Here is a 26,340-nt window from a genome sequence, read left to right on the forward strand (position 1 = left end):
GACTCCCCTCTACAATGTTTACAAAAAGGGTGTGTATCAAGACACTTCTAAATAGTAAAGCAAGCTTCTCCAAAGATCTCAGTTCCCAGGATTATTTCCTAACTATTGTCTCTTAAAGAAGTATTATCTTAGTACTTGATATAATTGAAATGAAAGCTGATGTAGTGTCTTTTCAAGCTTGGTGAGCAAGATGATACAAATTTTCATGCAGAAGTAATATTCAAGTTAGCCATACTTTTATCTGCTCTATTACAATGGACTCAGGGGGATTAATTGATGAAAAAAACAAAAGGCACAATGGAGATTGGTCTCAAGACACCAACCACTAAACAGTGGTCCAAATTAGTAAACAATTTCAAATAAAATATTTAGGTTAGAGTGGCCTGAAATCAGAGCAGAAAAATATATAGAAAGATATACATTTTCATAGTAATCCATAACTTCATTAGGAGTAGAAACAATAACCAAGCAGTAGAGATAAGCAGGTCTTAAGTGGCAACAGACTAGGCTGTGAACAAGTGAAAGTGTTAGTTGCTCAGTTGTGTCTGACTCTCTGCAACCCCATGGACTGTAGCTCAGCAGGCTCCCTGTCCATGGAATTCTGCAGGCAAGAATACTGGAGTGGGTTGCCATTCCCTTCTCTAGTGGATCTTTCCCACCCAGGGATAGAACCCAGGTCTCCTGCATTGCAGGTGGCTTATTTACTGACTGAGCCACCAGGGAAGCCCCATGAAAAAGTGGGTTTTTCTCAAATCATAAAGAAAACATGAAAAATTCATTGTGATGTTTAGGACATCCATTATTCTACACTATAAGATATCAATTATTCTACACTATAAGAGATGTCAGGCTTATCTTAAAGCTTTTATATATTTCCATTGAATGTTGACATACCACTGATTCATTCAATAATTATTTCTGACATTTTTTCTGAGAATATAGAGGTGACAAAGATAGCTTTCTACCTAATTTTCACTTCTTACTAAAAGGTAGAATTCTACATTGTTTTTGAAATCTCAGATTCCCTTTCTTTTGTCCAATATAAGCAATATTCTCTCCCAGAATTTTTTTGCTCACTGCTTCGATCTGAAAAGATGTCTATAATATTCCATTCACATTAAGTTTTTGAGATTTATATTATGTTGTTTCTTTTTTTTTTAAACTATATTACCAAAAATTGAATTTTTTTTTATTTTTTTTTTATTTTTTAGTGGGTTTTGTCATACATTGATATGAATCAGCCATAGAGTTACACGTATTCCCCATCTCGGTCCCCCATTCCACCTCCCTCTCCACCCGATTCCTCTGGGTCTTCCCAGCCCACCAGGCCCGAGCACTTGACTCATGCATCCCACCTGGGCTGGTGGTATGTTTCACCACAGATAATATACATGCTGTTCTTTCGAAACTTATGTTGCTTCTTAATCCAGGAGTTCCATAAAATATATAGCTTAAATTAAATGAAACCTGGGATCATTTAATGATCTTAATAGAAATTCCTGAACAAAGAATTTTAAATTATTTTTGCTGTTTCTTTGGGAGACAGATGAAGTTATTCACAGTATATGATTAAGTAATACACATAACATACTGAAAAAAGAGACTATTAAAAAGAACTTGACTAATGTGACATAAACAGACTCATGCTTAATTATAAATGCCACAATAGCTTTTATCTGATGTTTATCTGTAAATCACAGTGACATTTAAAATTACACATAATGGACAACCTGTCACTAAATAAATTTACATGGAAAATTAATGTATAAGTCCTCATCTTAGCTTCCTTACATATGCAAAGATCCTATTTCCAAATAAGGTCAAGGCTTCAGACTCCAGATGGACATGAATTTTTTGAAGAGCACTGAGCAAACCAGTACAGTACTGAAAACAAATACTTCTTAAGACATGTTAACCAATAACTTATATCTCCACTGAGCATAGCAATTCATGTGCTTTCAAAGTTTCTCATAGAATCTGCTTTTTACCAGTGTTTTCAATAATGGATTATATGAATGTACATGCTCTTAAGAAATGATACCTTAAGACTGGGCTTTGAGGACCATTTTAAGCAGTAAAATCACCAATAAAAATACAAAAATGTAAAACTATGGCATGAGATAGACCATGAAAAGGGAATGTGTTTAAGATATAAGAGCTGATAAAAGAAAGGATAGCATTACCTTATTTAACCTCAGCTGGAAATGTGTGTAAAGGATTCTTGAAACCAAGACTTAAAAGACAACATTAGGAGAAATGTTTAACAGATGTTTCAATAGCAGCATTTTCCACTTTAATGGTCAACCCCATGTCCTTTTTTCCTCTGTTAAGAAAGACACTGGAAAGACACACTTGTTTCAACTCTGGACATCTTAGAGAATAAAGTTTGTTCTGTTAATGAACAGTTTTATTTTTTTAATTAGAGAATAATTATTTTATAATATTGTGATGTCTTTTGCTATACATCAACATGAATCAGCATTAGGTATACATATGTCCCCTCCTTCTTGAACCTCCCATCCACCTCCATCCCCCATACCACCTTGCTAGGTTGTCACAGAGCACTGTCTTTGAGTTCCCCATGTCATTCTCTCATATCATGTCACCCTCTCCTTCCCCAATCAATAGCTTTGAATATGCTGAATAAATTCCAATCCATCTGTCTCTTTAATCTATATGTTTAAAACTCTACTTTTTATAAAGGAACTTATGCTATTTCAACTTCTTTTGTAATAAGTTAATTTGAAATTGAAGTGTATTAATCACCTGAGAATCCAATGGTATTTCGCCCATCTACCCCAGGTGACATGGAAAATCCAGAATTTTTGATAAGTGGTTTTGATAAATTCAAATGTACGTGCTCTTAAGAAATGATACCTTAAGACTGGTGATTTTACTGCAATTTTATCAAATTGATTTGATAAAATCAAAAACGTAATTTTTATAAATTACCAATGGCATTACCAATTCAGTAAATTCAGCATGATATAAAATTACGTTTCTTTTTCTCAATGCCATGAGAATTCGTTCCCATGTTTATAGTTAAATAAATCAGCAATAATTTAAAATAATCTAGCATCATGTAAAGCATGGTGACTATAGCTAATAATTCTGTGCTATGTATTTGAAAGTTGCTAAGAGAGTAGATCTTAAAAGTTCTCATCACAAACAATGATTGTAACTATTTGTGGTGGTGGGGTGTTAACTAGATCTATTTTGGTGATTATTTTGTGATTTATACAAATATCTAATCATTATGTTGTACACCTGAAACTAATGCAATGTTATATGTCAATTCTATTTCAATAAAAATACTTTTAAAAAGGAAAGAAAACATAAAATAGATGGGATTCTCTCCATCAACATTTTTATGGCCTTGAAAAGACAGCCACTCTATTATCTGACGGTTGGATTATAGTTTAAATCCACAGTGAGTCTCCCTGGAGTTCACAGACTTCCTCTGCTGGTTCCCAGCTTTGCTGGAATTGTCCTGAGTCCTGTGTGTGTGAACCACTGGCCTCCTGCAGTCACAGAAGCAGGCCTTGATGCTGTCTCTCCTTTCTTGTGCCTATGGGAGGAGAATTGAAGAACAAGATCTCTGTCATACTCCTGTTTCCAATGTGTTCCTGCCTGTGACTTCATCTTTGCCCTGCCAGGGAGAAACAGGCTTTGTAACACTTTGCACCTGCTCTTTGAAAACTCTTCAAACCCAATGCACTTGTTCCCCGCTTGTCTGGTGAGCTCAGCCAGTGATCCTCTGGAGATGGGCTTGTTTATAAGTGAGAAGAGTTTTGAACCCCAGCATTTCAGAGGCCAAAGATAATCTACATTCCTATGTTGTTACTGCATTTTTTCTGGTTTGGTTTCATTGTCATCATTAATAAAGGATCAGGAACAAGACAAGAGTGTCCACTTTCACCACTGTTATTCAACATAGTTTGGAAAGTCCTGTTTACAGCAATCAGAGAAGAAAAGGAAATAAAAGGAATCCAGATCAGAAAAGAAGTAGTAAAATTCTCATTGTTTGCAGATGACACGATACTGTACATAGAAACCCCTAAAGATAGTATCAGAAATTTACTAGAGTTAATCAGCGAATTTAGCAAAGTTGCAGGATACAAAATCAATACACAGAAATCACTTGCATTTCTACATACTAAGAATGAAAATTCATAAATAGAAATTGAATCAGTCCCATTCACCACTGCAACAAAAAGAATTAACTATCTAGGAATAAACGTACCTAAGGAGACAAAAAAACTGTACACAGAAACTTATAAGACACTGATGAAAGAAATCAAAGACAACATAAACAGATAGAGAGATATTCCATGTTTCTGGGTAGGAACAATCAATATTGTGAAAATGACTATACTACCAAATGCAATCTACAGATTCAATATGATCCCTAACAAATTACCAATGGCATTTTTCACAGAACTAGAACAAAAAAATCACAATTCATATGGAATTACAAAAGAATCAGAATAGCCAGTCTTGAGAATGAAGAATGGAACTGAAGGAATCAATGTTCCTGACTTCAGATTATACTACAAAGCTGCAGTCATCAAGACAGTATGGTACTGGCACAAAAACAGAAATATAGACAAAGAGAACAAGATAGAAAGCCCAGAAATAAACCCGTGCACCTATGGGTACCTTATTTTTGACAAAGGAGGCAAGGCTATACAATGGGGCAAAGACAGCCTCTTCAATAAATGGTACTGGGAAGACTGGACAGCTACATGTTAAACAATGAAACTAGAACACTTCCTAACACCACATACAAAGATAAACTCAAAAAGGATTAAAGATCTAAATGTAAGACCAAAAGCTATTAAACTCAGAGGGAAACATAGGCAGACACTCAGTGACATAAATTAAAGCAAGATCCACTGTGACTCACCTCCTAGAGTAACAGAAGTAAAAACAAATGTAAACAAGTGGGACCTGATTAAACTTAAAAGCTTTTGCACAGCAAAGGCAACTATCAGTTCAGTTCAGTTCAGTCGCTCACTCATGTCTGACTCTTTGTTATCCCATGAGCTGCAGCACACCAGGCCTCCCTGTCCATCACCAACTCCCCAAGTTTACACAAACTCATGTCCATTGAGTAGGTGATGTCATCTAACCATCTCATCCTCTGTCATCCCCTTCTCCTCCTGCCTTCAATATTTCCCAGCATCAGGGTCTTTTCAAATGAGTCAGCTCCTCACATCAGTTTCTTATAGGAAACTATAAGAAAGGTGAAAAGACAACTCTCAGAATGGGAGAACATTCAAATGAATGAAACAACTGACAAAAGATTAATTTCCAAAATATACAAGCAGCTCATACAACTCAATGCCAGAAAAACAAACAACCCAATCAAAAAGTGGGGAAAAGCCCTAAACAGACATTTCTCCAAAGAAGACATACAAATGGATAACAAACACTTGAAAAGATGCTCAACATCGCTTGTTAATAGAAAAATGCAAATCAAAAGTGCAGTACGATATCACCTCACACTTGTCAGAATGGCCATCATCAAAGAGTCTGCAAACAATAAATGCTGGAGAGGGTGTGGAGAAAAGGGAACGCTCTTGTACTGTTGGTTGTAATGTAAATCGATACAGCCACGGAAGATGGTATGGAGATTCCTTTAAAAAAAATTAGGAATTAAAAAAAAAAAAAAAGGAATAGAACCACCATATGTTCTAGCAATCCAACTCCTAGGCATATACCCTGAGGAAACCAAAATTGAAAAAAACACATGTGTCCCATTGTTCATTGCAGCACTATTTACAATAGCTAGAACATGGAAGCAACCTAGATGTCTATTAACAGATGAATGGATAAAGTTGTGGTACACGTACACAATGGAATATTATCAGGCACTAAAAGAAAAACATTTGAGTCAGTTCTAATGAGGTGGATGAATCTAGAACCTATTATACAGAGTGATATGTGTCAGAAAGAGAAAGATAAATATCATATTTTAACACATATATATGGAATCTGGAAGAATGGTACTGAAGAACTTATTTACAGGGCAGCAATGGAGAAACAGACATAGAGAATAGACTTATGGACATGGGGAGAGGTGAGGAGAGGGTGAGATGTATGGAAAGAGTAACATGGAAACTTATATTACCATATATAAAGTGGATAGCCAACAGGAAACTTGCTGTATGACTCAGGAAACTCAAACAGGGACTCTGTATCAACCTAGAGGAGTGGGATGGGGAGGGAGATGGGAGGGAGGTTCAAAAGGGAGGAGATATATGTATACCTATGGCTGATTCATGTTGAGGTTTGGCAGAAAGAAACAAAATTCTGTGAAGCAATTAAACTTCAATAAAAAAACTTTAAAGTTTGCAAAAATGCAAAAAAATTGTGAAAATTTTCATATATAAAGCTATTTTTAGTTTTTTTCAAGTTTACCATCTCCTGGATATTTCCAGACATGTATATGTGCTATAAGCTTAAAAATGGTTTAGGAATGACAAATGCTCACAAGAGGCAAAAAGCTCCTTCATGTGAGGTAATGACAAAGTCCCTAAACAATGCATGGCTAGCTTCATGAAACAGAAGGAGATGGATCCTTCTCATGGCAAGGGAACCTATGTGGTGTTTCCAAATTCAGCTTTTGAGTCATTGGAATCTATAGAAGCTTCATACTAATTCTCAGTCCCCAACATTTCCCAGTCAACACACTAATATTCACATGAGACAGGAGGAAAAGAATTGAATTAAATCATTTATATAATAAAAGAGACTGTAGGACAAGGATTTATTATTGGTAATGCCATCTCCTTGGTTATGAGATGATTGAAATATTAAAGTTATTTATATTTTTTTCTTTTAGCTCTCAGATGCATTTGGAAGATGCCAGCACAGTGCACAGGACTCCTATTCACTATGTAAACTTCTTCAATCCTGTTTTAGTATGCACTTAGAAGAGCTGTACAAAAAAGATCTTCACAACCCAGATAATCATGATGGTGTGATCACTCACCTAGAGTCAGACATCCTGGAATGTGAAGTCAAGTGGGCCTTAGAAAGCCTCACTAAAAACAAAGCTACTGGAGGTGATGGAATTCCAGTTGAGCTATTTCAAATCCTGACAGATGATGCTGTGAAAGTGCTGCACTCAATATGCCAGCAAATTTGGAAAACTCAGCAGTGGCCACAGGACTGGAAAAGGGCAGTTTTCATTCCAATCCCAAAGAAAGGCAATTCCAAAGAATGCTTAAACTACCACACAATTTCACTCATCTCACACGCTACTAAAGTAATGCTCAAAATTCTCCAAGCCAGGCTTCAGCAATACGTGAACCGTGAACTTCCAGATGTTCAAGTTGGTTTTAGAAAAGGCAGAGGAACCAGAGATCAAATTGCCAACATCTGCTGGATCATCAAAAAAGCAAGAGAGTTCCAGAAAAACATCTATTTCTGCTTTATTGACTATGCCAAAGCCTTTGACTCTGTGGATCACAAGAAACTGTGGAAAATTCTGAAAGAGATGGGAATACCAAACCTCCTGACCTGCCTCTTGAGAAACCTATATGCAGGTCAGGCAGCAACAGTTAGATCTGGACATGGACCAACACTCTGGTTCCAAAGAGGAAAAGGAGTATGTCAAGGCTGTATATTGTCACCCTGCTTTTTTAACTTGTGTTCAGAGTACATCATGAGAAATGCTGGGCTGGAGAAAGCACAAGCTGGAATCAAGGTTGCCAGGAGAAATATCAATAACCTCAGATATGCAGAGGACACCACCCTTATGGCAGAAAGTGAAGAGGAAATAAAAAGCCTCTTGATGAAAGTGCAACAGGAGAGTGAAAAAGTTGGCTTAAAGCTCAGCATTCAGAAAACTAAGATCATGGCATCTGGTCCCATCACTTCACGGCAAATAGATGGGGGAAACAATGGAAACAGTGTCAGACTTTACTTTTGGGGGCTCCAAAATCACTGCAGATGGTGATTGCAGTCATGAAATTAAAAGACCCTTACTCCTTGGAAGGAAAGTTATGATAACCTAGATAGCATATTAAAAAGCAGAGACATTACTTTGCCAACAAAGGTCCATCTAGGCAAGGCTATGGTTTTTCCACTGGTTATGTATGGATGTGAGAGTTGGTCTATAAAGAAAGCTGAGCGCCGAAAAATTGATGCTTTTGAACTGTGGTGTTGGAGAAAACTCTTGAGAGCCCCTTGAACAGCAAGGACATCCAACCAGTCCATCCTAAAGGAGATCAGTCCTGGGTGTTCATTGGAAGGACTGATGCTGAAGTTGAAACTCCAATACTTCGGCCACCTCAATCAAAGAGTTGACTCATTGGAGAAGACCCTGATGCTGGGAGGGATTGGGGGCAGGAGGAGAAGGGGATGACAGAGGATGAGATGGCTGGATGGCATTACCAACTCGATGCGCATGAGTTTGTGTAAACTCTGGGAATTTGTGATGGACAGGGAGACCTGGCTTGCTACAGTCACGGGGTCGCAAAGAGTCGGACACGACTGAGCGACTGAACTGAACTGAACTGAACTGAATTCTAAGTGACTTCTGCCTTGCTAGTGTGTCATGTAGAGTACCAAGGTTTCATTGTCTAATGAAGTCATTATGAATTCAGAACAAGCACATTAACTGATTGGTTAGATCCTTATTGCTTTGAGAATCTATTATTTGTATACACTGTCTATTTATCAAGGGCATGTTAGATTAAAGTTCTATTTTTGTAAGATTTCCTATTTATTTCTATTACTCATGAATTATTAAATAGTTGTGGTTAATGGAAGTGGTTATTTTATAAAAGTCAACATTGAGGTCTTCTATGGGATACAAAGATGAACATAGTCATTCTCAAGAGAGATTCATCATAGAGGAGAATTAGGAGGCTACTAGAATGCCAAGGATGGCTTCCAGAAATCCCTCATGGTCTATACCTTAGCAGAGATTTGGCTTCGACTTTGCTTCATTCCCAGGAGATCAATGTATGACTTTCTTCATAGGTCAAAACAATTGAATGTGAAAAATTTGAGCTATTAGTGCAGACAGAGGGATACCAGATCCCAGTTTAAGTGTCTATGCTCTTTATACCCAGAATATTGTCATATTCTTTGCAGTTCCCTCTTTAGATATTGCTTCCTTAAACTTCTAGACCAACTTTATTGAAAAGGAGGATAGTATATTTCCACATCTTCTTAATTTTCTGACATTGTTTTTATTTCCTGAACTATTTCCCTTGAGTCACCATAAAATAGAGAAAATTTAGTGAAATTTGATTAATATAATATTCGCTAGTGTCTGGCAGGGAAGCAATGATTTTGCATTTTATTACTCACAGCAGAAATGTGAATATCAGAAATGAGGAGAAGGGATCTGTCATGATTTTAGCAAAACAAACAGACAGAATTATATATCTAGCAGAGATGGGAATTAAGTGAATATGTTTGGATGCCTCTGTCATGATTTTAGCAAAACAAACAGACAGAATTATATATCTAGCAGAGATGGGAATTAAGTGAATATGTTTGGATGCATAGGAGAGGTTTACCTACACATTTCTGGAATACCCTTTTGGGTCAGTTGCCTCATGCAAAAAATAAATGTGGGGCAGAACTACAAGGGAATAAAACATTTTTTATAAAGCTTAATAGCTGAGGAATAAGGATGTTCAAATGGAAAATGCACTGGGCTACAATCTGGGTGACACAGCTGCTATGATCTGAGGCAAGTAGTTACTTTTCAGTTTGTGCTTCCATACAAAAAGAAAAGTAGATAAATGCTGCATATCCTTTTAAGCTCAAAAATAGAAATGTTTCTATGTGTATATTCTTAGCAAATCACAGAAGATGCCAAACATTAATGATTTCAATAGAATTATAGGCAAATCTTTAAGTGCATATATTTCCTATTAAATAATTCAGCTATTTATTCTATCTATTTTATTATAAATATATATATAAGTGTAGAGTATTCTCATGTTAATTACTTCATAATTAATATTAAAATTAATAATTTAATCATTAAGCATTTTAAAGTTTATTTGCCAAGAAAAATTTTAATTGATTTATATCATAAAAAGTAATGAGTTGTGCACAAAGAAAAATGGGTTGCTACTTTAGTCCTTTAAATTTCATTTTTGATCTTTTGAAGGAAGTGAGATCATCTTTCTGTTTTTTAAGCGGTGGTGTCTTCTAATAAGTACATGACAGAAAAAAAGAAAAAGGAATATTTTATAGGATTATTCCAACAAAATTGCAAGGGATTCCATTAAATGAACAAAATAAAGAGTATAAATTTCATTTATCATCTCAGTAGTGTGATTTATTATATGAAGATTTTCTAATTAGAATAAGAGAAGTATTACACAAAGCACGAACGACATATATGTTTTAATATATAATGAAAGTAAGTTAAAAGAAAATGACATCAGCATGAATTAGAGAGAATGTTTTAGAACTGTATTAATGATAATGATTTTGATCATAATAAATTATATCTTTCATCTCCTCCCTTTTAATACACTTTTCACCTAAATATAATTAAAAGAAGAGAGAGAGAAATGAACCACACCGTGATCACAGAGTTTGTCCTCCTAGGTCTTTCTGATGATCCTGAGCTTCAGATTGTGATTTTCCTCTTTTTATTCATCACATATGTATTAAGTGTCACTGGAAACCTGATTATCATTACCCTAACCTGGGTGGACTCCCATCTCCAGACGCCCATGTATTTCTTCCTCCGAAACTTCTCTTTCTTAGAAATATCCTTTACTACCGTGTGTATCCCTAGATTTCTGGGGGCAATTATCACCAGGGACAAGACTATTTCTTACAACAATTGTGCAGCCCAACTATTTTTCTCTATTTTCATGGGGGTGACTGAATTTTACATTCTAACCGTCATGTCCTATGACCGCTACATTGCCATCTGCAGGCCCCTGCATTACACGACCATCATGAGCAGGAAACTCTGCAGCCTGCTTGTGGTCTGCGCCTGGTTCAGTGGGTTTCTGACCATTTTCCCGCCCCTTATGCTTCTCCTCCAGCTGGATTACTGTGCTTCCAATGTCATCGATCACTTTTTGTGTGACTATTTCCCCCTTTTACAATTGTCTTGTTCAGATACACAGTTTCTAGAAGTAATGGGTTTTTACTTTGCTTTGGTTAGTTTGCTGTTCACTTTGGCCTTAGTGATTTTGTCTTATATGTACATTGTCAGGACTGTTTTGAGAATCCCATCTGCCAGTCAGAGAAAAAAGGCCTTCTCCACTTGTTCCTCTCACATGATTGTCATCTCCATCTCCTATGGAAGCTGTATATTCATGTATGCTAATCCCTCAGCCAAAGAAAAGGCATCATTGACAAAAGGAGTAGCTATTCTCAATACCTCTGTGGCCCCCATGCTGAATCCTTTCATCTACACCTTGAGAAACCAGCAAGTAAAACAAGCCTTCAAAGACATGGTCTATAAAGCAATATTTTCTGCTAATAAATGATTTTTTGAGGGGTCAAAAACACTTTAAAGAACAATTAGGTTAAATTCTGAAATTCCTAAATATCTGTATAACTCTCCTTGCTGTTTATATCCTCTTACCAGGCCACATGACTGCTAATATATATTTTCTCAGTCTATTTCTTCCATTTCTCCAGTCATTGTTTATTGACATTTAAAGTATAGTAAAAGTTTTTTATCCTACAGCATATTCTAGAATAGAATTGTATTTCTTTAAGACATACTTTATAGCATGAAGTTAAAAATAGTTTTAATCCTGTAAATATCAGTCCCTAAAATGATCATATGATATCACATTGACTTTAAATGCAAAGTTTCAAAATTAGTGTGTAATATCTGATGTATTTTCAAGGTGAACACTTATAATTATTAACATTAAAGAATCTACCTGTTATATATCATAATACAGTAAATTCATTCCAAAAATATCATATGTAGTTGTGCATCGCACTTTAAATATAGTTCTTTATACTTAGTGAAATTAAGTGCATATGTCCAAGATAAATATTTATCAAGATATTATGTATTAATTATAGAACTTCCTTGTTCTGTATCATTTTAAAAAATGTTGATATTTAAAAATTCAAAATAAATCAAGTAAAACTAAAACACTTCCACTTTCTTGAACTCATTGATTGCACTTATGACAGTTATTCTAAATTTTTGTCAGATATTTATTTACCTCCAATTTTTTAGGGCTTATGTTTTGAGATTTATTTTGTTTGTTTGATTGTGTCACTTTTCTGTTTTTTTTAATGTTCCTTTTAACTCTGTGCTGCTATCTACACATTTGACAAAACAACCACCTTTACAGGGGAATCCATCACCATTCAGTCCACCTAGAGACTCTGAGGGGTCTTTTAAATCTTTTCTGAGGCTGTGTCTTTTCAGATTTGTGTATGAAGATTCCTAACTAGGAGATTTTATCTTTTTTGTTTTTTTTTGGTTTTTTGTTTTTTTGCATGAAGTCCATAGTCTCTTGCTCACTCTATTTCTGTTTGTTATAACTCAGCTCCCTGAAGTAACAGCACATCACCCAGCCCTTTTTTGACTTCAGCAGCCCTTAGGCATTTATAGAATGTCAGGTCCCATAGAGGCCCCAGGAAAAACTACACAGACACTAGTGATTTCCCAGTCCCCAAAAAGTCCACATGCCGGATACATGCTCCACACTATTCTTTTTCCCTTTGGGGGAGAGTGACTGAGATGCACTGGCCTCAGTCTGCTACAGGTGGGTCTTCTGGACATAAAGTTTTCCAAAGAATCCTCTCATATTGTCATAAAACATGTTTTAATTAAGTTATATCCTTCTAAATTATTTGAATCACAGTTTATAGCCTAGTATATGATCAGAGTTTTGTAAACATTTCTCACACACATATAGAAAACCAAGGAGTATTGACCCAAAGGAACATGTTTATCTGTGAAAGGTTGTTTCACAATCACAGTTTGTGTTATAAATGTTTATTTGTGATGAAGCCTTAAAGGATTCCATTTGTCACTGATTGTTCAAGTAACATTGGAATTTCTTGGTCATTTGGCCCATGCAGAAGGGCATAATACTAAATTTCATATGGTAAAGCAAACATGATAATTAGGAAATCTTGAGAAACAAGAGTGATAGGAGAGGACTAACCATACAAATATTAAAAAATAACATCAGGCTTCTATAACAAAAACATGTTCTCAAGTAAGAAAATAGAGATAAATGGAGAAAAAAAGTGACTGACACATTTCTGAGTATACCTAATTGCATAAACTTTTGAAATATTCTTATTGTTCACATAATCCAAAGATAAAATTAAGCAGGGAAAACAATAAAATTAAACACACACCACTGAGCATAATATTAAAACACATTGCTAACCATGTAGGGAGAAGAGCAAAAAACTGATAAAAGTAATTTTTCAATTTTATTTTTCAAATTCAAAGATAATTTTTTCAATTATTTTGACAACTGACCATCAGTAGGATGGGAACTGCAGAGAAAAATTGAACTTTATTTAGTATATTAGTTTTTATAATTGTGTAACAATTCAGAAACTATTTTATGTGTGCTTTAAACTGAATAACTGATAGGCTAACAGATTTACACTGGAGCATGGTTTCTCATGGTAGAGAAAGATCCAATGTTGTATAAGAGAAGTTGAAAAATTCTGTTATTGGATCAGAATAAAATTGTCAATGTGATGCTATTATTTTTTATGCATTTCCTTTCTCCATTTTGTGAAAGTTCCAAGAAGTAATGATAGCTCAATAGCAAAACCACACAGAGGATCTAGATGCATGGTTCTAAGCATCATTTCTCACTAAAAATAGTTTCTGAGAACTGGAGAAATGGTTGATTATAGGACTAAATATCTGAAGGATATGACGAGCTAGAGTATCTTATTGTTCCAGAAAGTGTAGCAACATGTCAACAAAGGACACACTTAGAAGGAGTACTCTATATTAGGACATTTGAGCATTGAAATAAATAATTGTATAAAGAGACAATAACACATTAAGTAGAAAACACTTCAAAATAAATTAAAGAAGAGTGTTGTTCTTTATGGTAAAATCGCAACTAATAAATGTAAAAGAACTGATAGATTTAGAAAAATAAAGATTGTGTTAATATTAATGATACTCTATTATATGTTTCCACTATCTAGATTAGAGAACAAATAATACTGAATTACTATAATAGATAAGAGTTTGTTAAGGAATATGATATTTATACAATCTCAAAATATTCCTGCATTGCACAAAATATCACTGCCTAGTCATTGTTAATTACAGAGGGGAAAGTACCTTTACAGTGGAGAACTTCATAGTAGAGAAACTAGCTAGCCAGTAAGAAATACTAACATCATTGATAATATAAAGCTGACATCAAATATCTCTTAGCATGATGTATTGAGATGTTTCAGTCCTACTGACTGTTTGCCTATCCATGTACAACTGATACAGTCTTAGTTATGGTGGCTTTATCTGGTAGAATAATTATTCTGGTTTCCTCATCTTCTTTATAGGATTGCCTCAGCAGTATTGCCTTTCAGTTTTTACTGAATTTGTGGGCCATCAAGAAAGGTACACATAAAATGCATGTGTAACACACCTAATTATGAAAAAAAATGTGCACACATGTAACCAACAGAAACAGTGAAAATTGATTCTTATCAGACACCCAGAAACTCTAATCATACTGCCTGTAGTCATTTGGAATATTTTCTTTGAAAGCCTTATTACTTGGGATTGATACTGGTTTTTAACTAAACACTTCTGTGGTCAGAATGTTTTCAACTCTTTGACTTTTTTTTACTGAAGGATAATTGCTTTACAATGTTGTGGTGGTTTCTGTCATACAGCAATGTGAATCAGTCAGAAATATATATATATATATCTCCTTCCTTTGAGCCTCTTTTCCCTGCTCTATTCCACCCCTTTAGGTTGTCACAGAGCCAGGCTGGACTCTCTGTGTTATATAGCAACTTCCTGCTAGTTACCTATTTTACATATATATATGCTACTTTCTCAATTTATCCTAGACTCTACTTCCCTTGCTGTGTCCACAATTCCATTCTCTATGTCTTCATCTCCATTTCTTCTCTGTAAATAGATTAATCAGTACTGTTTTTCTAGATTTCATATGTATGTATTAATATAGGATGTTTGGTTTTCTCTGACTTACTTCACTCTGTATTATAGACTTTAGATTCATCCACCTCACAACAACTGATTGAATCTTGTTCCTTTTTATGAGTGTTTTGTTTGCTATGAGCCAGTTTATGACCCAGCATATGGTTGCGCATGTGTGCTCAGTTGTGGCTGACTCTTTGTGACCCTGTGGACTACAGCCTGACAGGCTCCTCGGTCCATGAGCTTAGTCACTTCAGTCATGTCCTACTCTTTTTGACTCCATGGACTGTAGCCCACCATGGGGATTCTCCAGGCAAGAATACTGGAGTGTGTGGTCATGCTCTCCTCCAGGGTCCCCTGTCCATGGGATTGTCCAAACAAGAATTCTAGAGATGGGTTGCCACTTTCTCCTCCAGGAGATCTTCCAGACCCAGGGATCAAATAGGAGGCTCCCATGCCTCCTGCATTGGCAGGCAGATTCTTTTTACCATTAAGCCACTTGGGAAGCCCAGCATATGGTTATTTTGGTAAACATTACTTGTGTATTGAAAACAATGTAGGGAAGAGTGAGATCAACAAGATGGCAGGATAGGAGGCTCCAAATCTCTTATCCCAACAGAATCTCCAATTGAATAAACACCCATAGGAGAAAATACCTTCTGGAGAGCTTCAGAATCCAGGACAGAATATACAGCCCTTTGGCGCACCATGGAAATAAGGAAAGAAACATTAACAATGGTAGGAAGAAGAGTTTCCCTTTTTTTGGAAACTTATTTTTAACTCCCTTCAGAAAATACCAAGGAGAATGATTGCTAGATTGTAGAAAGAGTATGGTCAACTTTGGAAGAAACTGCCAAACTACCTTTCAAAGTGGCTGTTCCATTTTACATCCCCATCATTAATGAATGAGGTTTCCTGTTGCTCCACGTTCCCATCAGCTTTTGATGCTGTTAGTATTCCAGATTGGGCCATCCCAGTAGATATGCAGTAGGTCTCATTGTTTCATTGTACATTTCCCTGATGACATGATATGAAGAACTTTTCATATGCTTATTTGTCATCTGTGGATCTTCTTTGGGGTAAGGTCTGTCAAGGTCTAGTATCTATTTGTTAGTTGGGTTATTTGTTTTCTTATTGTTTAGCTTTAATAATTCTTTGCATATTTTGGATAGCAGTTGTTTATCAGATGTTTCTTTCACAAATGTTTCTCTCAGTCTGTGGTTTCCCTTGTACTATTCTTAGCACTGTCTTTCAAACAACCTGAGTTTTAAATTTTAATGACATTCATCTTATCAATTATTTATTTATGGATTATGCCTCTGTTGTTTCTTTTTTTTTAAATTTTTTTATTAGTTGGAGGCTAATTACTTCACAACATTTCAGTGGGTTTTGTCATACATTGACATGAATCAGTCATGGAGTTGCATGTATTCCCCATCCTGATCCCCCTTCCAACCTCCCTCTCCACCTGACTCCTCTGGGTTTTCCCAGCCCACCAGGCCCGAGCACTTGTCTCATGCATCCCACCTGGGCTGGTGGTCTGTTTCACCATAGATAATATATATGCTGTTCTTTTGAAATATCCCACCCTCACCTTCTCCCACAGAGTTCAAAAGTCTGTTCTGTACTTCTGTGTCTCTTTTTCTGTTTTGCATTTAGGGTTATCGTTACCATCTTTCTAAATTCCATATATATGTGTTAGTATGCTGTAATGTTCTTTATCTTTCTGGCTTACTTCACTCTGTATAATGGGCTCCAGTTTCATCCATCTCATTAGAGCTGATTCAAATGAATTCTTTTTAATGACTGAGTAATATTCCATGGTGTATATGCACCAGAGCTTCCTTATCCTTTCATCTGCTGATGGGCATCTAGGTTGCTTCCATGTCCTGGCTATTATAAACAGTGTTGTGATGAACATTGGGGTGCACGTGTCTCTTTCAGATCTGGTTTCCTCAGTGTGTATGCCAAGAAGTGGGATTGCTGGGTCATATGGCTGTTCTATTTCCAGTTTTTTAAGAAATCTCCACACTATTTTCCATAGTGGCTGTACTAGTTTGCTTTCCCACCAACAGTGTAAGAGGGTTCCCTTTTCTCCACACCCTCTCCAACATTTATTGCTTGTAGACTTTTGGATAGCCGCCAACCTGACTGGCGTGTAATGGTACCTCACTGTGGTTTTGATTTGCATTTCTCTAATAATGAGTGATGTTGAGCATCTTTTCATGTGTTTGTTAGCCATCTGTATGTCTTCTTTGGAGAAATGTCTGTTTAGTTCTTTGGCCCATTTTTTGATTGGGTCATTTAATTTTCTGGAATTGAGCCTCAGGTGTTGCTTGTATATTTTTGAAATTAATCCTTTGTCTGTTTCTTCATTTGCTATTATTTTCTCTCAATCTGAGGGCGGTCTTTTCACCTTACTTATAGTTTCCTTTGTAGTGCAGAAGCTTATAAGTTTCATTAGGTCGCATTTGTTTATTTTTGCTTTTATTTCCAATATTCTGGGAGGTGGGTCATAGAGGATCTTGCTGAGATTTATGTCGGAGAGTGTTTTGCCTATGTTCTCCTCTAGGAGTTTTATAGTTTCTGCTCTTACATTTAGATCTTTAATCCATTTTGAGTTTATTTTTGTGTATGGTGTTAGAAAGTGTTCGAGTTTCATTCTTTTACAGGTGGTTGACCAGTTTTCCCAGCACCACTTGTTAAAGAGTTTGTCTTTTTTCCATTGTATATCCTTGAGGTTTATCCTGTGTGAGCGGCTTAGTTTCAGTTAACTTCAGTTCAATTGCTCTGTCGTGTCTGCCTATTTGCTACCCTATGGACTGCAGTACTCTGGGCTTCCCTGTCCATCACCAACTCCCAAAGCTTGTTCAAATTCATGTCCATTGAGTCAGTGATGCCATCCTGTCATCTCATCCTCTATCATCCCCTTCTCCTCCTGCCTTCAATCTCTTTCAGCATCAGGGTCTTTTCTAATTATTCAGTTCTTCACATCAGGTGGCCAAAATATTGGAGCTTCAGCTTCATCATCAGTCCTTCCAATGAATATTGAGGACTGATTTCCTTTAGGATTGACTGATATGATCTCCTTGTGGCCTAAGGGACTCTCAAGAATCTTCTCCAACACCACAGTATGAAAGCAAAAATTTTTCGGCACTCAGCTTTCTTTATGGTCCAGCTCTCACATCCATACATGACTACTGGAAAAACCATAGCCTTGACTAGATGGATCTTTGTTGGCAAAGTAATGTCTCTGCTTTTTAATATGCTGTCTAGTTTGGTCATAGCTTTTCTTTCAAGGAGTAAATGTCTTTTAATTTCATGGCTGCAGTCACCATCTGCAGTGATTTTGGAACCCAAGAAAATAAAGCCTCTCACTGTTTCCATTGTTTCCCTGTCTATTTACCATGAAGTGATGGGACTGGATGCCAAGATCTTCATCTTTTGACTTTTAAGCCAGCTTTTTCACTCTCCTCTTTCACTTTCATCAAGAGGTTCTTTAGTTCCCCTTCACTATCTTCCATAAGAGTGGTGTCATCTGCATATCTAAGTTTTATGATATTTCTCCTGGAAATCTTGATTCCAGTTTGTGTGAGTGGCTTACCTTGCATTTAGTTTCTTCTTTTTCTAGTTTCCTGAGGCACAACTTAGATTTTTAATTTTAGATCTTTCTTCTTTTCTAATATTTTTTCAATGCCATTAATTTCTCTTTAAACATTGTTTTTTGTATACTACAAATGCTGATGTGGTCTGTTTATTTACTTATCTCAAAATATTTTAAAATTTATTCTGACATTTCTTCTTTGCTCCGTATGTTATTAGAAGCATGTCATTTAATCACCATTAAATGGAGATTTGGGGACTTTTCAGTTATCTTTTTGTAATTTATTTGTATTTTAATTCAATTATGGCCTTAGGGTAGACATTATATTATTTCTAATTTTTAAATTTGTTAGTGTGTTTGATGGTCCAAAATGTCTTGATTCTGTATGAAGCTTGAGAAGAACGTAGATTTTCCAGTTATTGGATGAAGTACCAGTATTCTCACCTGGAGAATCCCATGGATAGAGGAGCATGGTGGGCTACAGTGCACAGGGTGTCAAAGAGTACTTTATAGGTGTTAGTTTTAACCAGATGGTTGATGACCTTGCTGAGTTCCTTCATGTCCTTATTGATGCTCTACCTGCTGGATATGTTTCTTTCTGATGGATGAGTATTGATGTCCATCAACATGGATGGATGTGCATCATTCTATTAATTTATGCATGACATAGTTTATCTGTTGCTAGGAATTAAAATAGTCATTAGGAATTTTTAGGTCTTCTTGGAGAATTGCCCCTTTTCAAAGTCATTTTATGAAGACCTTTTATTACATGAGAAAAAAAAAGTGTAACATTATTACATGAGATACGTTCTCAGTATTTCAGCAAACAAGAAGTGAAAAAGCCTATTCTTCAGAGAAATCCTGACTTAGAAAATTCAGGAAATCTTTTCCAAAATTTTGCATGTGTAGATATTTTCACATAGAAAGCATGCACAAATTTCCATTTACTTCTGGCCTATTTCTCATGCTCTTCTAGCAGTTTGGACATTATCTTCCAAGATTTCTGTTTCAATAGTGGTACAAATGCCAATAACATATTTATAATCCTTGGAGCATTTTCTTCTTGGCCCTTGTTGGCACATTTGATTCGCTGGAGTATTTCCCATGAGCCTTGCCCATGTGGGGTGGATTAAACAATGTGTGGCTCATGCAGGTTAAAATCCACATAAAAATCCTGTCCAGAAAGGAACCACAGTAACTCCATATCTTGATTCTCTTCACTTTTTTTGCTCCCATGGCTACAATGGAAGATGTTTCAAAGATACTATCTATAGAGATAAGATAACTCTGAATGTGTTGAGAGAGAATGACTCTTAGAAGTACTGGGTTGCTTAACCTAAAACTGAAATGGCTGCCAGTAAATTTTTAATAATTGAAACTGGCTCATATGATGCATTTGACAAGAAGAGGATAGTTTGCAAAGTTAAAAGCATATAAATCATTCTTTTTATTAGTGTTGATTTAGTCATTCTTGGCTTAACCTATCATCCAGTTGAGTGGAATATTTTGGGGTTGCATTTCTTTCAGTGTATGTCCAGGATTATGAAAAATGAACATGTTTACCTTCCCTGTTTGATTTACTAATTTAGTTCTTTATTAGTTTTCAGAAAACTACTTTCTGAGTTTGGTCCTCCTCATTGAATATAGGTTTGATAAGTAGCACATGTTTCAATTTCAGCAAAAAGAGCTTAGAGTTCCAATTTGTGCGTTAACTAGTAGCATTATCTTCATTATGTTACTTAAAGTTTCATGGTCAGCTTCTTCAAAAGTAACGTAATTGTAATGAGTCAATGAGATATATGCATAAATCTTGGCATTGTCTCTCAAATAAGTTTCCTTGAAATGAATATGATTGTTTCCTAGTGGGACCCTCTTCCTCAAATATAATAGTCAATTTTACTTTTAGGAAATAATAAAGAGCGAGGTTTTCTATGTGGAGTACATGCTTTAAAAGCTTTGTATAGTTGAATTTTACTTGTAACATAAATTAACCCTCACAATTATCCCTTGAAATATTATCCCCATCTTCCCAGTGGATAAACAAACAAACAAACCTAAAACTCAGAGAGAGCTGTATTTTTCATGTATTTCTCTTGGAATGCAAACCCCAAATAATCTCATAGGTTATATATAACTTCTTTTATTTTTTTAAGTTAATATTATCTTCAAATATAGATACTAGTTAACAAACTGAGTCAATCAGGGAAGAATTAGAGCATCTATCTCTGTGAAAACCTATAGATTTTGAAAGTAATTTAGGTGATTACAATTTTCCTTCATTATTCCTATTTGTTCTGATTGGTGCTTTGATCTGGTTGACTTGATCTGACTCCCTTTTTCCAGTAAGAAAAAATAAGGTCATATTTTTTTCTAGAGGACTCAGAGAAACAGGATTCTGAACTAATTGTAGGACTATTTGAAGGCAGTCTTAAAGCAATGATCTTAAAATAATCTAAATTAGTTCTTCTTATGGGTTTTTTGTTTTTACTGAAGTCATGATGAAGTTCCTACATGATACTAAATTTCAGCAAGCACAGTCAAGAGTGAAGTGGATTATTCCAGAAAAAGTTTAGGTTGTTTTAAGCTCAAAATTTACCCAAGACATCAAATTACCACCAATATTCTCTTCTCTTCTATGACAAAATAACCTAGCATATAAACCTACCACAGAAAATGATAGTCAAGAAAGAGGGCAAGATAGAGAATTGGAACACTGTTTAGCAATGTTGAGGGTGCAAATTGCCTTGAGGATATATGTTTATAGAAATGAATTCTCACGTTCAGTGAGCTACAAGAGTGATTTGACAATGAGATATCCAAGACATTAAAATTCATTTAAAAAAACAGCAAAAGGATTGAAAGGAATACGACGCTTGTTATCCTAAATTCCATGGGTCCAGGGGAAAACTCTCTTTACTGAGAGAACTCTTAGCTTCCTTTTAAAATGAAGGCACGTTATCATTACTGTTATATAGGAAGACAAAAATAAGGGTATTTCCTTGCTACTTCTTGCATTACTCCAAAGTACTAGTAAAATAGACTTTCTATTAAGGAATATTAATGTAGATAAAAGGAAAAACCTAAAAGTATAACACGGAGTAGAAAGCTACACACACACACACACACACACACACATACACACACACACATGTAAAGTAGCAGACAGAGAGAGAGAAGGAAGTGGAGAGAGAGAGAGAACAATAGCATCATTTAGATGGGAGACATTTTGAAGAAAAAAGTGTTCTTTGGAAGATGATGTTCTATGTTTTATTTTAGATTTTTTATACCATTTGGTCTTCTTAGCCCATGACACAGATCCAGTCTACTAAACATGCACTCTGCCTCCTCTGTACTCTGGACTCCCTACAGTGGTCCTCAAACATTTTGGCATTAAGGGCAGTTTACATGGAAGAAAATTATTCCATTCACCGAGGGTAAGGGTGTGGTTTCAGGATGATTCAAGTGCATAACATTTATTGTGTACTTCATCTCTATTATTACATCAACTCTACCTCAGATCATCAGACATTAGCGCTCAGAGATTGGGGACCACTGCTTTAATATCTGAGGAGGTCATGACAATGCAGATGTGGCTTCAGATAAGGAACAGGAGCTTGGGAAGGTAAATCTGAGTCGGAGTGAAATCTTAGAAATAGTTTACATTATTGAAGATTTAAGTCCGATGACTTTCATTTGAGAGACAGATTCAGCTGAGTAATCTTTTTCTTGGCATTTTTGAATTTTCTATATATTAAAAAGCAAATACAATACAAAATTAGGTTAATGATTAAGAAATAATATAATTTTACCAGATTTGAAGAAAAGACAAGATTCTCAATGGGAAAGAAATCTTTTAGGGAAGGATTTTTAAAAAGTCAACAGGCAAAAGATGCTCAACATCACTCATCATCAGAGAAATGCAAATCAAAACCACAATGAGGTACCATTACACGCCAGTCAGGATGGCTGCTATCCAAAAGTCTACAAGCAATAAATGCTGGAGAGGGTGTGGAGAAAAGGGAACCCTCTTACACTGTTGGTGGGAATGCAAACTAGTACAGCCACTATGGAAAACAGTGTGGAGATTTCTTAAAAAACTGGAAATAGAACTGCCATATGACCCAGCAATACCACTTCTGGGCATACACACTGAGGAATCCAGATCTGAAAGAGACACGTGCACCCCAATGTTCATCGCAGCACTGTTTATAATAGCCAGGACATGGAAGCAACCTAGATGCCCATCAGCAGATGAATGGATAAGGAAGCTGTGGTACATATACACCATGGAATATTACTCAGCCGTTAAAAAGAATTCATTTGAATCAGTTCTAATGAGATGGATGAAACTGGAGCCCATTATACAGAGTGAAGTAAGTCAGAAAGATAAAGAACATTACAGTATACTAACACATATATACGGAATTTAGATAGATGGTGGCGATAACCCTATATGCAAAACAGAAAAAGAGACACAGAAGTACAGAACAGACTTTTGAACTCTGGGGGAGAACGTGAGGGTGGGATGTTTTGAAAGAACAGCATGTATATTATCTATGGTGAAACGGACCACCAGCCCAGGTGGGATACATGAGTCAGGTGCTCGGGCCTGGTGCACTGGGAGGACCCTGAGGAGTCGGGTGGGGAGGGAAGTGGGAGGGGGGATCGGGATGGGGAATACATGTAACTATATGGCTGATTCATGTCAATGTATGACAAAACCCACTGAAATGTTGTAAAGTGATTGGCCTCCAACTAATAAAATAATATTAAAAAAAAAAAAAAAATAAATAAAGAAAAAAAAAAAAAAAAAAAAAAAAAAAAAAAAAAAAATAAAAAGTCAACAGGCAGCACTTCTATTCCAGTTTCAAAAACTTAGAAAAGCCTAGATTAAAATGCCTGTTCTTCTCATTTAGGGGATGCGATTTGGATAAAAATTTTTAAAGTATTTTTAGCCTGACTCCAATAAGTAAAATGGAGATTTTAAAAGAAGCATTCTATGGAAAACACACACAGTGTCATATAGTAAGAAATTCTTTTAAAGAAAGTTATCTATTTTATTGTTGTTTCAAAGATCTCCCAAGTTAGATCAGAATGGCATAACACTCTCAGAAATTAATTCCAGCGAGGTCCATGAATAATTCTCTTTTCTTTCAGCTCTTCTGTTTCTGTTTTCTCCTGAATGTTACTCATAAGAAGAAAAAAATGAGAAACTAAGAATGTTTATCCTGGGACTGTCAGATGACCCACAACTTCAGGTTGTGATCTTTGTCTTTCTGCTCATCACCTACATGCTCAGCATCACTGGGAACCTGACCATTATCACCCTGACCCTGCTGGATATCCACCTCCAGAGCCCCATGTATTTCTTCCTCAGAATTTCTCCATATTAGAAGTATCATTCATAACTGTTACCATACCCAGGTTTCTGGCCACCATTATTATAGAAGATAAAACCATTTCTTTTAATGATTGTATTATTAAATATAATTTAATTGTATTTTTTTCAGTTATTTTTCTTTTTTCATTCTCCTGGCAGTCACTGAGTTTTACCTTCTGGCTGCCATGTCCTATGACCATTACATTGCCATCTGCAAACCGCTGCATTACATGACCATCATGAATCATGGAGTCTGCACACTGCTTGTCTTGGCTTCTTCGCTGGCTTCATTCTTTATCACATTTTCATTACTCATGTTCTCCCTACAGCTTGATTATTGCAAGTCCAATGTTATTGAACATTATACTTGTAAATTTTCCCCCATTTTACAATTTTCTTGTTCAGACACCAAATTCCTGGAGATAATGGTGTTTTCTTGTGCTGTGTTTACTCTGATATTCACTTTAGCGTTAATAATTCTGTCCTACACATATATCACCAGAACAATTTTGAGGATCCCTTCCACCACTCAGAGGACAAAGGCCTTTTCCACGTGTTCATCCCACATGATTGTCCTCTCCATCTCTTATGGAAGCTGCATTTTCATGTACATGAATCCATCAGCAAAGGGCAGGGTTTCTTTGAGCAAGGGAGTAGCTGTGCTAAATACCTCTGTAACCCCCATGCTAAACCCATTTATCTATGCCTTAAGGAATTAGCAAGTCAAGAAAGCTTTCATGGATATGGCAAGGAAGAATGTAATTTTCTCAAGGAAATGAAAATATAGAAGTCCTATTTATTAGAGGCATAAATTAGAGGCACGTGACCTGTAAAGTCGTTCAGTCATGTCCGACTCTTTGCGACCCCATGGACTGTAGCCGAGCAGGCTCCTCAGTCCGTGGAATTTTCCAGGCAAGAGTACTGGAGTGGGTTGCCATTTCCTTCTCCAGGGGATCTTCCCAACCCAGGGATCGAACTCGGGTTTCTGGCACTACAGGCAGACGCTTTACCATCTGAGCCACCAGGGAAGCCCTAGAGGCATAATGAAATGCAATTAAAGAAAACTCAGAGCTTTTCAAAAATATATTAATATTCATATTGTCTCCATGGAGTTATTTTTCATTACTCATACTTTCATTGACAGCAGCTTTGCAAGCATACTGTATACATTTTTTTTTCTATTCATATTCCCATCCTTCTCTCATGCACTTCCCTACTTTTGGGCTCAGCTTTTCATTCTGTGCTTCGCAGTTGGCACCAGGGTAAAGAATCTACCTGCCAATTCAGGAGACACAAGAGTCACAGGTTCGATTCTTGGGTGGGGAAGATCCTCTGGAGTAGGAAGTAGCAGCACACTTCAGTATTCTTGCCTGGAAAATTCTATAAACAGAGGACCCTGATGGGCTATAGATCATGCTGTTGCAAAGACTGGGCGTGATTGTGCAGCTGCATGAGTGTGTTCCTCTCTGTAACTATGAAACTGCCATTTCCTTCTTTGAAACTTTTAAAATCCCATTTCTTCCACGGTATTTCTTGGGAAATTAAGTTCAGACAGAAAGAGGTAGAGTAAGAACACTTGAGAGACACCTGTGTTTTATGATTTCTTTCTTTCTAGAAATTCAGGAAATAACAATCATGCTAAACACTATTTTTAATTTACTATACAAGACCATGAACATAATCTGACCATCTTATTAGAGTATTACATATATTATTTTCTCCATAGTATGGCCTACTTAGTAATTGTGTAAAAAACAGCACAACTAAAAAAGTAATGGAATTATAATTTCTTGAGAAATCAAAAACTTTTCTCATAATCCATCTTAAAATCTTCTCTGCCATATAATTTATCAATCTGAGAACAATTATGAATATATACTTTCAAGAAAACTGTGAAATTGTCCCTCTTTTTAGGAACTCTTTAATTAACACATATAACATAACAATTTCTAATAAAACCGTGAAGAATTAGATACTATTGGAAACTATATATAACTACATTTGCTATAGTCAGCTGTATATTTAAATTAATGCTTGATGTCAAGGTTTTTTTTAATAATCAATAGCTGACACTTTTTACAACTTTGTCATATTAATGGTTTTTTGAGTTAATACAGTACACATATAATTCATTCAATTACCTAATTAAATGACAATTAACATAGGCAAAATTTTATTATATATAAATTTTAGCTTTTCTTTTGTTAAAAATGTGTATGTTTACTCTGTTTT

The 26,340-nt window shown here is 35.9% G+C and overlaps 1 protein-coding gene and 1 pseudogene across 1 annotated transcript; both read left to right on the forward strand.

Annotated features, from left to right (window-relative positions):
- The first annotated feature begins 10,550 nt into the window (after positions 1 to 10,550).
- On the forward strand, positions 10,551 to 11,486 carry LOC136158922 (olfactory receptor 6C3-like). Its single transcript, XM_065920773.1, has one exon. It carries the CDS (start codon positions 10,551 to 10,553, stop codon positions 11,484 to 11,486), a length of 936 nt encoding a protein of 311 aa, XP_065776845.1.
- A 1,223-nt stretch (positions 11,487 to 12,709) lies between these two features.
- Positions 12,710 to 24,887, forward strand: LOC136161733 (olfactory receptor 6C1-like; annotated as a pseudogene).
- The last annotated feature ends 1,453 nt before the right edge of the window (positions 24,888 to 26,340 follow it).

This window comes from Muntiacus reevesi, chromosome 1 (genome assembly GCF_963930625.1).
Source record: "Muntiacus reevesi chromosome 1, mMunRee1.1, whole genome shotgun sequence".
NCBI lineage: Eukaryota > Metazoa > Chordata > Mammalia > Artiodactyla > Cervidae > Muntiacus > Muntiacus reevesi.

Coding starts and splice junctions, on each gene's coding strand:
- LOC136158922 (XM_065920773.1), top strand. CDS start 10,551: ATGAACCACACCGTGATCACAGAGTTTGTCCTCCTAGGTCTTTCTGAT.